We start from the raw sequence: 14,296 nt of genomic DNA, 5'->3' as shown, positions 1-14,296 counted from the left end.
TAGTTTTGTGGGGTTCATTATCGAACCCCAACGGTTTTAGCATGTATTTATATTATTTATTAACATAGGCCTATTTGTTTGTGATATTTCAAGCGTTTTAAAATTTCAAAATAATCCCATTCAATTACACGGTTGACGATGGAAATTTACTGAATTTAGAGAATGCACGGCGACCACCACCTGGATCTTGATCAATTTTGCAACAGCTGTGCTCAGTCTGGCGTAGGCCCTATAATAAGCGTCTCTTTGTTATTTACATTAGATAAATGAATGGGAAAAAAAGAGAGTTTATTATCGTGAGTTATACCGTAGGTTTGTTGGTTTAGGAATATCGCTATGTACAGCTCCAAGATATAGTATAGTGCGTTTTATGTTTTAATTTATCACATTATTTTGGCTGCAACTGGACATAAACCATTTGTTACAGTTATTACTTATATTATTTCTTCATTTTTGGTAAACCGAAATAATAAACTATAAAACCATTAACTGATGGAATATATTTCCTATAAGGCGCGTGAAAGTCGATTCCGAGTTTATCGTCCCCCGCCCGCGGCACTTTTTGGAAACCAAAAATACCCGCGTCAAATTTTCAAAAATGCCTAATAAATAATTAATTATTTCCAAAGTATCAGTGTTTTCACCAGTTTTAACAATTGGAAACATATATTTTCGTTTGTAAAACATATATTCATAACTTGGATGCAAAACCAGGCTCTTTTCTAACTTTTCTAGTCCTTACCCATATAAAAAACATGTTTATAAATCAAATGTATGAGTTTGGCTTTAAATCAACACGCATTTTAGGTCAATAATGAAATCTGATGAAATAATGAAAAATGAAAAATGAAAAAGTCACCTCACCAACCTGGAAAAAAAAGTGACGATAAACTCGGAATTGACTTTCATGGGCCTAATCTATACTGTCATGTTGGTGCAAAGTAGAGCATTTGTTCATCAGGTGGTAAAAGTTGTTCCTGAGAGCATCCTATGTCCCGCTGCCTTCAAATTTCAAGCCGTAACAGTATCAGAAATGTTGAATGATACCAGGCAGCTGTTATCACCCACCCCCCCCATAAACCCCGGGCCATAAACACAACACACGCCCCTCACATCCACACACCTCGCTCTGCTTTCACTTTGCAATTGAGCTTATAACTCCCCATTAAGAACTCACGAAATCATTTTGTATTCTTACATGTCAAAACTAAGCATAAGCATGCCATTATCTTGCTATTCGGGGGAGCACTTCAATTATATGAGAATGATGCCTACTAATCTCAAAAGACTATTCGGCAACATCATTAGTGATAAATATCATTAATAAAAGTTGTAAATGAAACAATAAAAGCGTCTGAATTAGGATGACGATAGAGCCAATGGAAAAAAGTGTGTGTGGGGGTGGGGAGAGGGGTACGGTGGTGGATGGCAAACCATGTGTTCTGGGTGATAGCGAATGGGGGGTCTTAATTTATGGGTTATTCAGTGATATCAGCGAACGTATAAAATGGTAAAACAAATTTAAATTGTATATAAAATGCCGAAAAGTGAAGGATAAATCATTAAAATTGTCATTAGATATTTTAAAACGTTTTGGCAAGAACCGAGGAAAGCAGCAGTAGGCCCTATTGATAAAGTTGAAGCCCCGTTCAAATGCATGTTGCTAATTTCTCTACTGAGTAGAGAAATTACAGATTCATGTAAAATAACTTATTTTGTCTTTAATACAGGGCTTAATGTTTGCACATCGAAACTAACAAATGTGCTGGGCAAGGTGCTAAAATCTAAATTTTGCTGGTTCATGGATTTCTACATTCTCCGGATGAAATCACTGAACAGGTTTTTTACAGCCCTACATAGGCCTACTACGCATCAGTCACCTTCACCATAGACCCTAGAAAATAACGCCACTGAGCGCCCCCGGGACAAGACCAATTTTAATACCAGTTAGAGGTACTTGCCACTGAAGCATGATTAATATTAGCTGCTAGTATTGCATAATATTGTATCGTGTGCACAAAAAAAAAAAAATATTACTATAGTCTGGTCAGTACTAAAAGCGCAGAGTGATTTCATTTATTGTATTTTTAATTAAAAGAACCACTTTTTAGGTAAGTTACACAGCTGAAGTTGTGATAGTATTGAGATACAACAATATCATGGTATAAACAAGAATATGTTACTTTGGTAAAAATTTCTATTGTCTCTACCCTTAAGTGGAAGAATGACTCAACTTTTTTGGTCATCAGACTGTTTTTCCTTGTGTGTGAAAAAGGGCCCAGAAAGGACCAACTACATGGAGTTGGGCCTTTCGTTCGCAAATTAATATTGGGTGTAGTTTTGTTTATCCATGTTAACATTATTGCATGCTTCTACTTGTTCGACGTGCAATTAATAGATAATTAACACAATAACTCATTCTGTAGCTATTAATAACATCTGCTGTACGGAACTAGCATGTACCAGTGCCACATCATATATTTATTTCACGTATATATAAGATGAAAACATTATGAAGATGAAAACAGTTTTGATGGAATTTGACCCTTCTTCCTTTTATTAAAAATCATGTTTTGTTGAAACTAAGTGTGTGAAAATATTAATATAACAAACAGAGGTCAAAAGTCATATGGGTTCAGGCTATTTTGCTGTTATATACATACGGGCATATTGATCTTAATAATCATTTACGCACACGTGTATATAGCTCTAGTAATAATAATAATAATAATAATAATAATAATAATAATAATAATAATAATAATAATAATAATAATAATAATAATAATAATAGTAATAATAATAATACAATTTATCAAATATTCTTACCTATTATCCATGGTGTAATTGTAAGTCTTCTATCTGGTTGGTTAGGCAGTGGTTGTATTTAGCCCGATATAACTGTACTAATGAAAATAATAATAACTGTTTTGACCTTCATAAAAATAATTATATGAGAAAACTCAACACCACATATAATTATTGCGTTGTTTGAATAGCCCGTAAATTATCAGTTGACGAATCATCAAGAGTCCTAATAAAATCTACAAAATCTGTACACTTTTCTGTTGGTTTATATGTCGCATTAGAGTACCTCATATAAACATAATGTGGGTGGGGGTGGGTGTGTGTGTGGCTTAGACCAGGTCACACAGCAACTGTCCCGTGCCAGACAATTGACTTTAACTCAGATTAAACATGTTTAAAAAAATTTTAATATTATAGTTAGCCGACAAGAAATTAATTTTGTTATTGTAGTATTTAGTACTTACATGTTCCTTGTATGCATTACCATGTATGCTTTGTATGCAAGCAAAATCAACAAATATTACTGTATATGCCAAAGCCACGTAATGTACGTCAGTTGACCGTGGTGTCATTTTTTACAGTTGTATGATCATATATTGTTATGAACACAATGAAATTCCAGTATGACCTTAAGGCGAGTGGAATGGCAGAACGCCGCAGAAGCCATATTTTTTCAGTTTTAACCATATTATCCAAAACAACGGCAGTGTACTTCTTCAGATTAATATATTATAATTGATCTTATATCGTATGATCAAGTAAATCGTATTCATATTCTATAAGGAGTGGTGCAATAATTATGTGCACCCCCGGGTGGCGAATTATAGGGGGGGGGCGCAAAGATTTTTTGGCACGGCCAAAAGGGGGGAGGGCAAGCGATTTTGGCAGACCATTTTGAGAATTCACCACCCTGGGGGTACACATCTTTATTGCACCACCCCTAATGGTATCTTGCGGTTTTTGAGTTAACCCTAAAACTACTTAAGCTAATCGCAGATCCATCGTTTGCGCTCATTTAATGATAAAATTTGATCCCAGCAACTTAACCAGGGGTAGGCTCGAACATCAAATATGCTCGGGGGGTGGAGCCCACCATAGGTTTCTAGTCAAATCCATAATTTTTATATCCCTCTTGTAAAATTATTGTTACAGAGATAATCCTTATTTAGGCGAAAATTCGATGGCATTTGCATGTTCGTAGAATTTTAAGCCGAAAACCAACTTTGCCTATACTTTTGTACATAGCTACATTCTTAGAATTATTGTATTGGGACACGTGGTCAATTTTACTCTTTGTTTCCATCCTCAGTCACGTAAATTTTGACGGACGTTTTTCAAATAATGTTCTATGCGTAGCTTCAACCCTCCTGTAAGCTATATCCATCCCCTTCACCCACCAATCAATGTTGCAGAGTCCAACAAGGAGCCTGATGATAAGACCCCGGGGGAAGGGGGGATCGATTTTAGTTCATGGTCCTAAACTGACCCAAGACTATAACCATATCTACTCCAATAACGCACCCACTAAAAGCCACCCTCCACACCCTTAATCCTACAAGCACCCCATAACCCCCCCCCACACACACACACACCCACCCCCACCCCACCCCACAAATCACACCCTCAACCCCCCCCACACACACACACACACACCCACCACGCGACATAGTAAATCGGCTCTTGCGTCTATTAGGGGTCTGTTTTAAAGCACGTGTTCATAGGTCACAGAAAAAATGTTGTGATTGACTTTTTGGAACAAGACATCCATCTTAGTAAATCGATATACTTTCCAAGATGCATATGTCATTTTTCAAATATTTTCCCATGTAAAAATTACATTTTTTGGTCAAAACTGAACAAAAATCACCAAAGAATGTATTGATTCAGCGATGATTTTGGTCGCATATTTTAGATATCATTGTGACATGTGTTCTGCACACCAAATATGAAGTTTCTACTAAATTTTCAAGAATCAGCTAGTTAAAATATGCCATTTTTAGCTAAAAACAATAAAAATCCTTAAATAGCGTGCCCGTTGCCATGGAAACGGAATAGAACGCGCGTGTTACAAATTTGGCAAATTATGACAGAAAAGATTCTCCAGACTCTTCTGAACATTTTGATATATGATTCGTCCATTTGAAACATGTAGCATTTTGAAGGTATTTCGTAAATGACCAAGTCCCAAATTTGAGTCAATAATATCATAACAGAATAAGGGTTATCGTCGAAATGTCGCTAATAAAAAAGATGATGGGCGAAGTCTAACATTCGATTCAACAATTCACAACGAGAAACGCATATTTTTGTCACCAGTATTGACATGTCGCATTTGAGGTCGTGTTGTTAGTTGGTCATGTATGTCGCATTAAGGAATGCCAGGAGGACAATATTCCTCTCTGCGTATCATTTATAGATTACGAGAAGGTATTTGATTCTGTCGAAACCAGTTAGTTCCGAATGCACTTAAAGAACAAGGAATCAACAATGCATACCTGAAGATCTTCAAAGACATTATACTCAGATTGCTACAACACGGTCCCAATGCACAAAGACAGTGACCGAATTATGACAAAGAGGGGCGTGCGCCAGTGTGACACTATTTCCCGAAGCTTTTACAACCCTAGAAGGTATTTTCAAAACACTTGACTGGAGCAAAAAAGGAATCAACATAAACAGAGAGCACCTCACTTGCGCTTTGCAGATGACATTGTCACAATATCAAGCATCCTAAATGAACGTGAGACAATGCTGCAAGAGTTGGACGAGGCAAGCAGGGTAACCGGAAAATAGGTCGGCTTTGGAGCAAAGCTAGCGCCTAGCGTGCGAAAATTTGCTGTTTTAATGCAAAAATTCATAGGGGGATGTACCAGAGTGACCGAGCCAGGGGGTAAAATTTTCTCACTGATCTGCTTCTAAAAGTACATTAGCGCGAAACAATTGCGTTCTCAATGCTAAAATGAACACAATTGAGGACAATGTGACCTAAAATCGTGCCAAATGAAAATGCACAGGCCTTTTACAACTTTTGGTTAATTTAGCATTTTGATTCAGTATACAAGTTTTATGCTTTTTCCAGGCATCAGAGGAGCTGCCCTAGCACTTATATTATTTGTGATTTACATTGCAAAAAGGATAGAATTACAATATAACTCTCATTTTTTAGATTCGTGTTCAAGTTCAAGTTGAAAAAAAGGACGTCACGCAGATCAACTCACAGAATACTTTACCGAGATAAAGGCGCGCGGAGCGCCCGGCAATTTGGCATTTTAATACTAAATGGGCCAAAATGGGGTTAATTTTGGGTCTAAAATAGACTGAAAGGAAGATAAAAATCGTAAACTTTGTCACAACATATCTGTCGACTGAGCAGAGGAGGGGACTGACTTGCCACCCTGCCCTATGGCTAATCTCACCTCTCCCCACCGCGCTCTTCATCAGCATAGGCATAGAGGCGGGGAATGGGGGGATAATTCCCCCCCCCAATATTTTGCTAGTTGGGATGGTAAATACAATCATCCCCGGTCCCCCCAATGTTGACGCCTGTATGTCGGTTCTGACCAAATTAATCTCATATTTGAGTTACAAAAGTGCCAATTTTGCGCACTTTGCGCGAATTAATTCCATTTTTGCGCCATATTTTACCAGTTAAGCTTCAATATGACATAATTTTTCACGCGTTTTGCGCGCTTTTGTACCATAAACTTATTATGTCGCCAAAAGGTGATGGATTCACCATATTTCAAGAAATTTTCCCCAACCCCACCCCACCCCCCCTCAATGTCAAAAACAAATCTGTTCATCAGCAGCAATTGAGATTAGCCATAGGGCAGGGTGGCAAGTCAGTCCCTCCTCTGCTCAGTCAACAGATATGTTGTAGCGTTGGGCGATACTCGATACCTCGATACCGCCGATACCAGTGGTATCGGTATCGATGGTCGATACCTTTGGTATCGGCCATTCTCCGATACGATTCTTTTGACAGAATATAAAAAATAAAATGTATTATTTTAATTGAACCTATTGAAAACAAAAATATTCGAAAATTAAAAACAAATTATTCATTCTCTATTAGCAACTTCAGGTAGCAAATAAATTGCGTGGTATTGCGTAATATTCACATTCCAGAAAAAAAAACTTGGTATTAACAAAAATGCGTTTTACAATAGGTAAATGTTTGCAAATAATTATGCAAAAAATAAATGCAGTGTTTCTATATTATAAAAGTTAAAGCACCGTGATTTTATTCTTGCAGAAGGTGGGTCAATGTCTCTGCCCATCCATCCTACGATATTAGTAAAACAATCCAGCCTGCTGACCAATTGAGCAATATAACATAAAAAATGCCTAATTTTTACCCAAAATGCCATATATTTTTACTTTTTCTGGATATAAAATTACTGGATTGACTTCTTTGTTCATGAACAATAATGAGACATAGCGACCGACTGCTCAGTGCCAGAAGTGGGCAAGTGCAATAGCTGATATGTGTAGATACCATGTAATATACTATGTATAAATTGGCAAACCTTCACGGGGCAGCTATTGCACTTACCCACTTCTAGCACTAAACAGTGAATCTTTTGAATGCTAACTAAAAGGCACTTTGGCTGCTTTCACTTAAATTGCTCCTGATTCCTTGGCTTTTGAGTAATAATTTTGGTTTTATTAAAAAATTTTCCTTTTAAGTTTGCTTGTATTTAATGTGTATTTCTAAGTGTTAACAGTTTTTAAAGTGCAATATATTCATGTTCCTGAGAGGCTGATGGGAAGTGAGTGTAATGTTTCTGTGCATGTTTTTTTTATTATTTTTTTTATGTGAGTAAGTTGGGGTGTGTGTATTTTAGGAGTGTCCATGTATTGTTTTGAGACTGCATGTTTGCTGCATCAAGTATGACTGTGAGTGTAATTGTGTATGTTGCTTGTTGCCTGTAAGTAGTAAGTGCTTGAGTTATGCAAATGAGTGAGTGAGGATTTCTAATTTGGGGTTTTTGCGGCGTGAATAATTTTAAATTAGTTTGGTGTGTTGTGGCAATATCAGTGCTTGATTCTTGTGCAATATTTTGTTATATATTTTATTAATAAGTGTTTTTCTATTCTTTTATACCATGTAAAAAAATACGCAATTTGGCCTTAGGGCCACGAGGTTATTTTTTAATCAAATTGAATTGAATGAATTGAATTGAATCTAGTAAGTATCCGTGTTACTTACCATGTGCTATTGGTAGGCAGGTGTTGGTAAATTGAAGCACATTTTGATTAATTTATTGTCAATTTTCGTCACTGTTAACTTTATACCACAGACTCGATATGAGTTAAATGTGTGGTTCCGTATATATGTATACGCAGGATACAGAATACACTCTGAGAATTGCGCTGTGCTGATGAGAATAGGTGATTCCTTTATATCGTTTATATTTTAGAACTATTTTTAGAGGTTCCGCGACAAGGTGAGTAACTGAAGTATTTGCAATGGAACACATATAAAGTATATTATATTTAGTATGCTCGTTGTGTCCAAATAGTGCAAATATAATGAAAATCATAAGAATATACTGTGTAAATATTTATATTTAAAACAATGTGGTTCAGAGGGTCATTTTGGACGCCATTTTGGATTTTTGTACATACGGCAGCTATTTGTGAATTTGAAAATGATCGGAATCGGTTTGTAATACTTGAAAACATATAAATAGACACCAAATATACCATATTTGACCAGAGAATGCTTAAAAACAAATTTTTACCCCCAAAATGGGAGCACCCCCGGAAAAAGGCATTTTGGGCACATTTTTTCAAAAAAGGCCCACCGGGATCGTGTTTCTCGGAAAATGTTGGTCTGGAATCAACTTCAAACATAAAGTGAACATCATTTCCCAATTGCGCGTGGTTCAGAGGCTAACTACCTGGCCTGGCTTGTCAGTCCATTGAAGACATAGGCCTACCTACCGAATTTTGAACCTGCATGACAGGAATGCCTTTGGCGCTGATAAATCAGTGGTGCGGTGACGGAGGTGGGGGGAAGCCCACACATATTGCTAATCTTGCGTAATCAATTCATGCACCCATCATTGCCATCTATAACATCCTTGGACCCAGCATAGACATGATACTTGATAGACTAGTGTCCGGTTATTAGTAGGGTCCCACAACTGGACCCCCACTATACTGGGCCCAAGAATTTTCAACCATATACAATTGAAGGTCCCGGGTTCGATCCCCAGATGCACTAGATAGTTAAAGCGTTTTGCGTGATGGTAAGGTGAAATCGTCGTCGACTCTATAATACACGACTTTTAGCATTATAATCAACCGATACAAATGGGGACATGTTGATTAATATTAGGCTAATAATGGTTAGATTTTTTGCTTGACAAATCCAACAAAAAAATACTCCCTGACTTAGACTTTCATTATCTTGGCTGATGGCTTCTTCAGAATGACCATTGGGATCCACTTTTCCCGCGGGATTGGCCGATACTTCTTCTTGCGACTTTCGCATCCCTCGGTGGCTTGGTTCAGCCAAGATGGGAAAAGTCTAAAAACAGTGTGTAATTGTTTGGATTTGTCTAGCAAAAAATCTTACCATGTTTAAACTACAATCGTTTAAGGGGGTACTACACCCATTGCATTTTTTTTGCATTTTGTGAAGAAATGAGAAAGAAATTGGACAAAGTGGTATGCAAAATGAAGTGGCAAATCTTCTCGTTCTATTGGTGGCATCGGTATCAACGTAGCTTACATGCTTTTATAGAAGCCAAAAGGTGGTACATCACTGATGTTTTAAATTCACTTCATTTTGGAAAGCTTACTATCAACGGATTTCGTTAAAATTTTGGATATGTGTTGCTATCACATTAAATAAATAATGTTTATAATGTAAAATGGGAATAAGTGGTTCCTGATTTCTTTTATGACTTCATGAACTTGGTGCTCCACATCTATCAAAAAACGAACTGGTTATAATGCTTCTATTTTCAATGTTGAGCTATATTTTGTATTTTTAACTTGCGACTTTATTTCACTGAAACTTAATTAAGCTATAGGTAACAGGTTACCACAACCACACTACAGAAATGTTGGGAAAAAAATTATATTACTTGTATCCTATACCACCATATTTGGTAGTTTTTCGTAAGCTTCACTTTTGTGATTTTGGTAACTATTTTATATTTAGTTGTCCAATCCATTTCAACTAGGCAATCTAAATTGTACTCACCATTTACATCCCAGGGTATCTTAGTATATCCACCTCACACCTTTTCAATATATATCCAGTAAAAGTCAAAATATCAAAATTGATGCCTCATTATGATATCACAGACTATCACATGTATTCAAAATGGATGCTTAAATGGACATGAACAAGTGACCTATAACCTGATCTATGGCCTTTTTAAATCTCTTTTCCTAGCAACACATTATATAATAACACATACTATTAAATTGGCTATTGCATCCATTGTGGAAGAGCCTATTTAATTTATTCAGTGTTATTTAGCATGCATCGCTGAGTACATTTCTATAGATAATATAACAAAGGATTTAATGTATTCTATTCATGTACTCTACTTGAAAATAATAAATTATGGTTTGTTATGAAACACACATCTGAGTTACTAGGATACAGTAAACAAAAATATATAGGGCCAAAATTATTTACTAAAATGGTTTAAAAGCACTTTGAATGTAGAGATATTTTATAAGTTCAGGACATGAGGTGATGGACATAATTATTTATGTACTTCATAAATTTGCAACAAAAACAGAAGAGGGATACTGATGAAAATCATGGTATTCTACCCCCTTAAATATCTCTATTTCAATTTGATTGGTGCAATTAATTATTGATGGATATTTTTAAAACGGTTATTCATGCAGTGTTTAGTTAAATAACATTTTGAAGAAGAAAGCTTTACATAATGAGACATCATTAGGAAATGAATTTGGAGAAAACCATCTGTTAATAAAATATTATGCTGAGCCACCAGCCTGGGTGACTCACGCTCCAGTAATTTCAGATGATTGAGCTCAGTAATACATCAAAGAATGTCTTCCAATTCATGAAAACAAATAGATAATCAGCTTATCGGACTAAAGGCTCAGAGGGAAGGTCTTGCTGCTCAGCGAGTGTTTGTAATTATCAGAAGGTTTTCTCCAAATTCATTCTCTAATGATTCTTCAAACCATTGTTTTTTGTAGCTTTCTGTACAAACTTAATCGATAATGTTCACTTCCTCATTTCTAGTTTCATTTTACAGGACGTCATCGATCTTTGGTATATTAATGCAATATTTATACTGGGTTGAGTTTTTTCATCCAATAATTATTCATGATTTTATAACGTTATTGTCATTACTGCAGTTTTACACCAGTCTTGAATCGAGCTCCTTACAACCACTGCCTAACCAGATCATACTAGCACCATGGATAAAAGGTAGGAACTAGAGGAAATGCGTGAATAGCCGCATCCCGGGCACGCATCTTTTAAGGGACCGTTTAAGCCTTAAAATACTATTCGACAAATGGGGCTCAAGCTTTTTTGTGCGATAAAAGTAACACGTATTAGTGTTATTTTCACGTTAGGTTATATTGATGTTCAACCGTAATGGGTAAATAATTAATTTGGACTTGAGAAGCATAGGGCCTCACTGATCAGAAGCACATAGCCATATGGTTATGGTTATCATGTGCTTCTGATGACTGAGGCCCTATGGCCTTATCCTTACGAAACAGATCTGTCAAGTAATATACCGGGGTAATATAATGTAACTGTATCAACACAAGTCCAAATTAAATATATATTACATATCTACTTTCAGGACATACAATACACCAGTAGCAGCTGATATCGCCATCAGTTCTAAGAAGATACGACGACCATGGCGATTGTTAATCCTGATTGGCTTTGTATGTGTCATATTAGTAACATTCCAATTCTGGAGAGATGACGAATATATCGCCGAACATCATATTGCTCCTCAACAAGCAAAAGAAGTACGGATATGAATTATAATATTTACATAATTATAAAAATCTCTCAATTTTTCAGTGTACATGCACCACAATCGTGCAAATGATGTTAAAATTGAAAATTATTAATTTAAACTTCAACACTACTTGTTTATTTCGCTTACCGGGAGCGCTTTCGAGGAACTTCCTCGTCATTAGCCGATGTTGTTAGCTCTGATGTTTTCTTGGAAACGGCTAAGGACCAACCTGATCAGGTGACATCACACTTGATGACGTCACCGAAGTCGGAAGTTTCCTGCCCCTTAGCCGTTTCCAAGAAAACATCAGAGCTAACAAAATCGGCTGATGACGAGGAAGTTCCTTGAAAGCGCTCCCGGTAAGCGAAATAAACAAGTAGTGTTGAAGTTTAAATTAATAATTTTCATTGTTATTACCACTACGTATGAATCTGCAATTCGATGTTAAAATTATCTTATAGTAATAGTACATTTATAGTGTTGATTTATCTTGGCTATGGAGACATTTCCCCAGTTCAAAATCTACTTGCAATAAGGATTCAGAACAAAGTATACTTTCACCTATCTATGATGTACGGTTAAACAACAATTGTATTAAAATGGATTCAATGTGGTACCAAGGTGATACATCATACATAACGCAAACTACTCATGAAAGTACATCTCTGTTGGTATAAATCATGATTTTCATTTAAACTTTTGATCCAAACACACGGAATAATTCCTACCTCAGAATTTTCAGATGGTACTTCACCTTTCATCAGCAGCGAGTGATTGACCGTATCTTTTTGACCTTTGACCTGATAACAGACTCGTAGTAACAGACTCGTCGTCTATGAGTCTGTTATTAACAATAACAATAACAATAACAATGTTCGCGGTTTGAACTTCGCTGTCACTGAGGAGGAAGTTCCGGTAGTGGAATTTATCACAGCTACAGAGGCTGCACGTCGGAATTTACCCGAGACTTAAGCGAATGAATTGCATTCCAAAGTTGTGAATCTCGTAAGGAAACCCAAGAAAATTGATTCTAACATTAGTAAAGACGAAAAGAAAGCGCTTCAGGACTTAAAAAAGATCTATCTATTCGCATTTTACCTGCCGATAAAGGCCGTTTATGTGTGATTTTGGACACCACTTAATATCACCAAAAGTGTGGGGATACCACACATACAAAAAGTTAGGAAAACGGGATCCTACCTCCAGCTACAAGCAAAATCTTGTGTCAGTACTGCAGGACATTGAAATTGAAGGTGCCATAAACAGGGTCGATTATCGGAAGTTGTACCCAACTGCGGAAGTTGGGTAGTTTTATCACGGATATGGTTTTATGCACTACCTAAGGTGCACAAACCGAACACTCATTTGCGCCCAATAGTTGTTCCAAGTTGCTACAATTGTTCCAAGTTAGTAGTGGACATTTTATCATCTCTTGACTTATTAAAGATCAAAGAGTGGAGGAGGATGAAGAGTTCAGCTCATGTACCGTCAGTGATTTATTCACATCTGTCCCGGTTGACAAAGCACTTAGGATTGTACGCTCTCGCCTAGAACAGGATAGCGGCCTCGGCGATAGAACTGAATTATCACCTGACAAGATAGTTAGACTCTGTGAAGCTTGTCTAAAACAGTATTTTGTCTACAACGGAGAGTATTACGAACAGTTTCACGGTGCGGCCATGGGCCTTCCGCTTTCTCTAATACTGTGCGACATTTACATGTAAGATCTTGAACAGAGACACTACCCCACCACCCACGTCTGTGGTGGCTTCGCGATGTAGATGACACCCATTGTAAACTTAAGAAATGTCACTCTCAAGAATTCACTAACCATCTCAATTCGCTGGATAAGGACATTCAATTTTACCCCCGAAGTAGTGGAGAATAACTAGCGTGCCTTTCTAGATAGTCTCACCGTTATCCAACCAGATAGATCCACCAAAGTCACTATTTATCGCAAAAGCACACACACGGATCAATATCTAAATTTCGCCTCTAATCACCCCATTGATCACAAACTTGGAGTCATCCGCTCTTTGTACCATAGGACCGATTCCGTAGTCACCAACCACCAGGATCGCGAGGACGAGAAATCTCATGTGAACAAAGCTATAGCGAAATGTGGATATCCCAAATGGGCACTCGATAAGGCTAATCAACCAAAAACTCACAAAACGAGCGATGTGGGTGATAAATGCCCAAATAAAGGCCACGTAGTGCTACCCTACATCAAAGGTACCTCTGAAGTCATTAGAAGGACCTTTATCAATTACGGTGTTAGTGTGTTCTTTAAACCAACCCGCACACTAAGACGTGTCACCCAAGGACAGGACAGAAAATAAGGACATTACATGTCCGGTATATTACATCCCGTGTCAAGGCAAAACTGGAACCGTACAGTGCAAATAATCTTATAATTGGTTTAACTGAACTCTCCCTGAAAACACGATTTCAGGAACATAGGAGGCCCAGTAGTACAGCATCAGAAGTCTAAAACC

At 37.0% G+C, this 14,296-nt stretch overlaps 1 protein-coding gene across 2 annotated transcripts in view; it reads right to left on the bottom strand.

Annotated features, from left to right (window-relative positions):
* Positions 1 to 3,382, bottom strand: part of LOC140142604 (uncharacterized) — a 67,357-nt gene extending 63,975 nt beyond the window's left edge. The window contains exons 1-2 of one of the 2 annotated variants that reach the window (XM_072164602.1): positions 3,273 to 3,382; positions 2,830 to 2,901 (exon numbers count right to left, since the gene is read on the bottom strand). In XM_072164602.1, coding sequence (XP_072020703.1) covers positions 2,830 to 2,840 — 11 coding nt within the window. In that variant the 5' untranslated portion in view covers positions 2,841 to 2,901; positions 3,273 to 3,382. Of the gene's footprint in view, positions 1 to 2,829; positions 2,907 to 3,272 lie in introns of both variants that reach the window. The other variant, XM_072164603.1, reaches the window with a different exon arrangement.
* Between the last annotated feature and the right edge of the window lie 10,914 nt (positions 3,383 to 14,296).

The sequence above is a fragment of the Amphiura filiformis genome, chromosome 20, assembly GCF_039555335.1.
Source record: "Amphiura filiformis chromosome 20, Afil_fr2py, whole genome shotgun sequence".
NCBI classification, from domain to species: domain Eukaryota; kingdom Metazoa; phylum Echinodermata; class Ophiuroidea; order Amphilepidida; family Amphiuridae; genus Amphiura; species Amphiura filiformis.
This window is presented reverse-complemented; position numbering and strand designations above follow the sequence as displayed.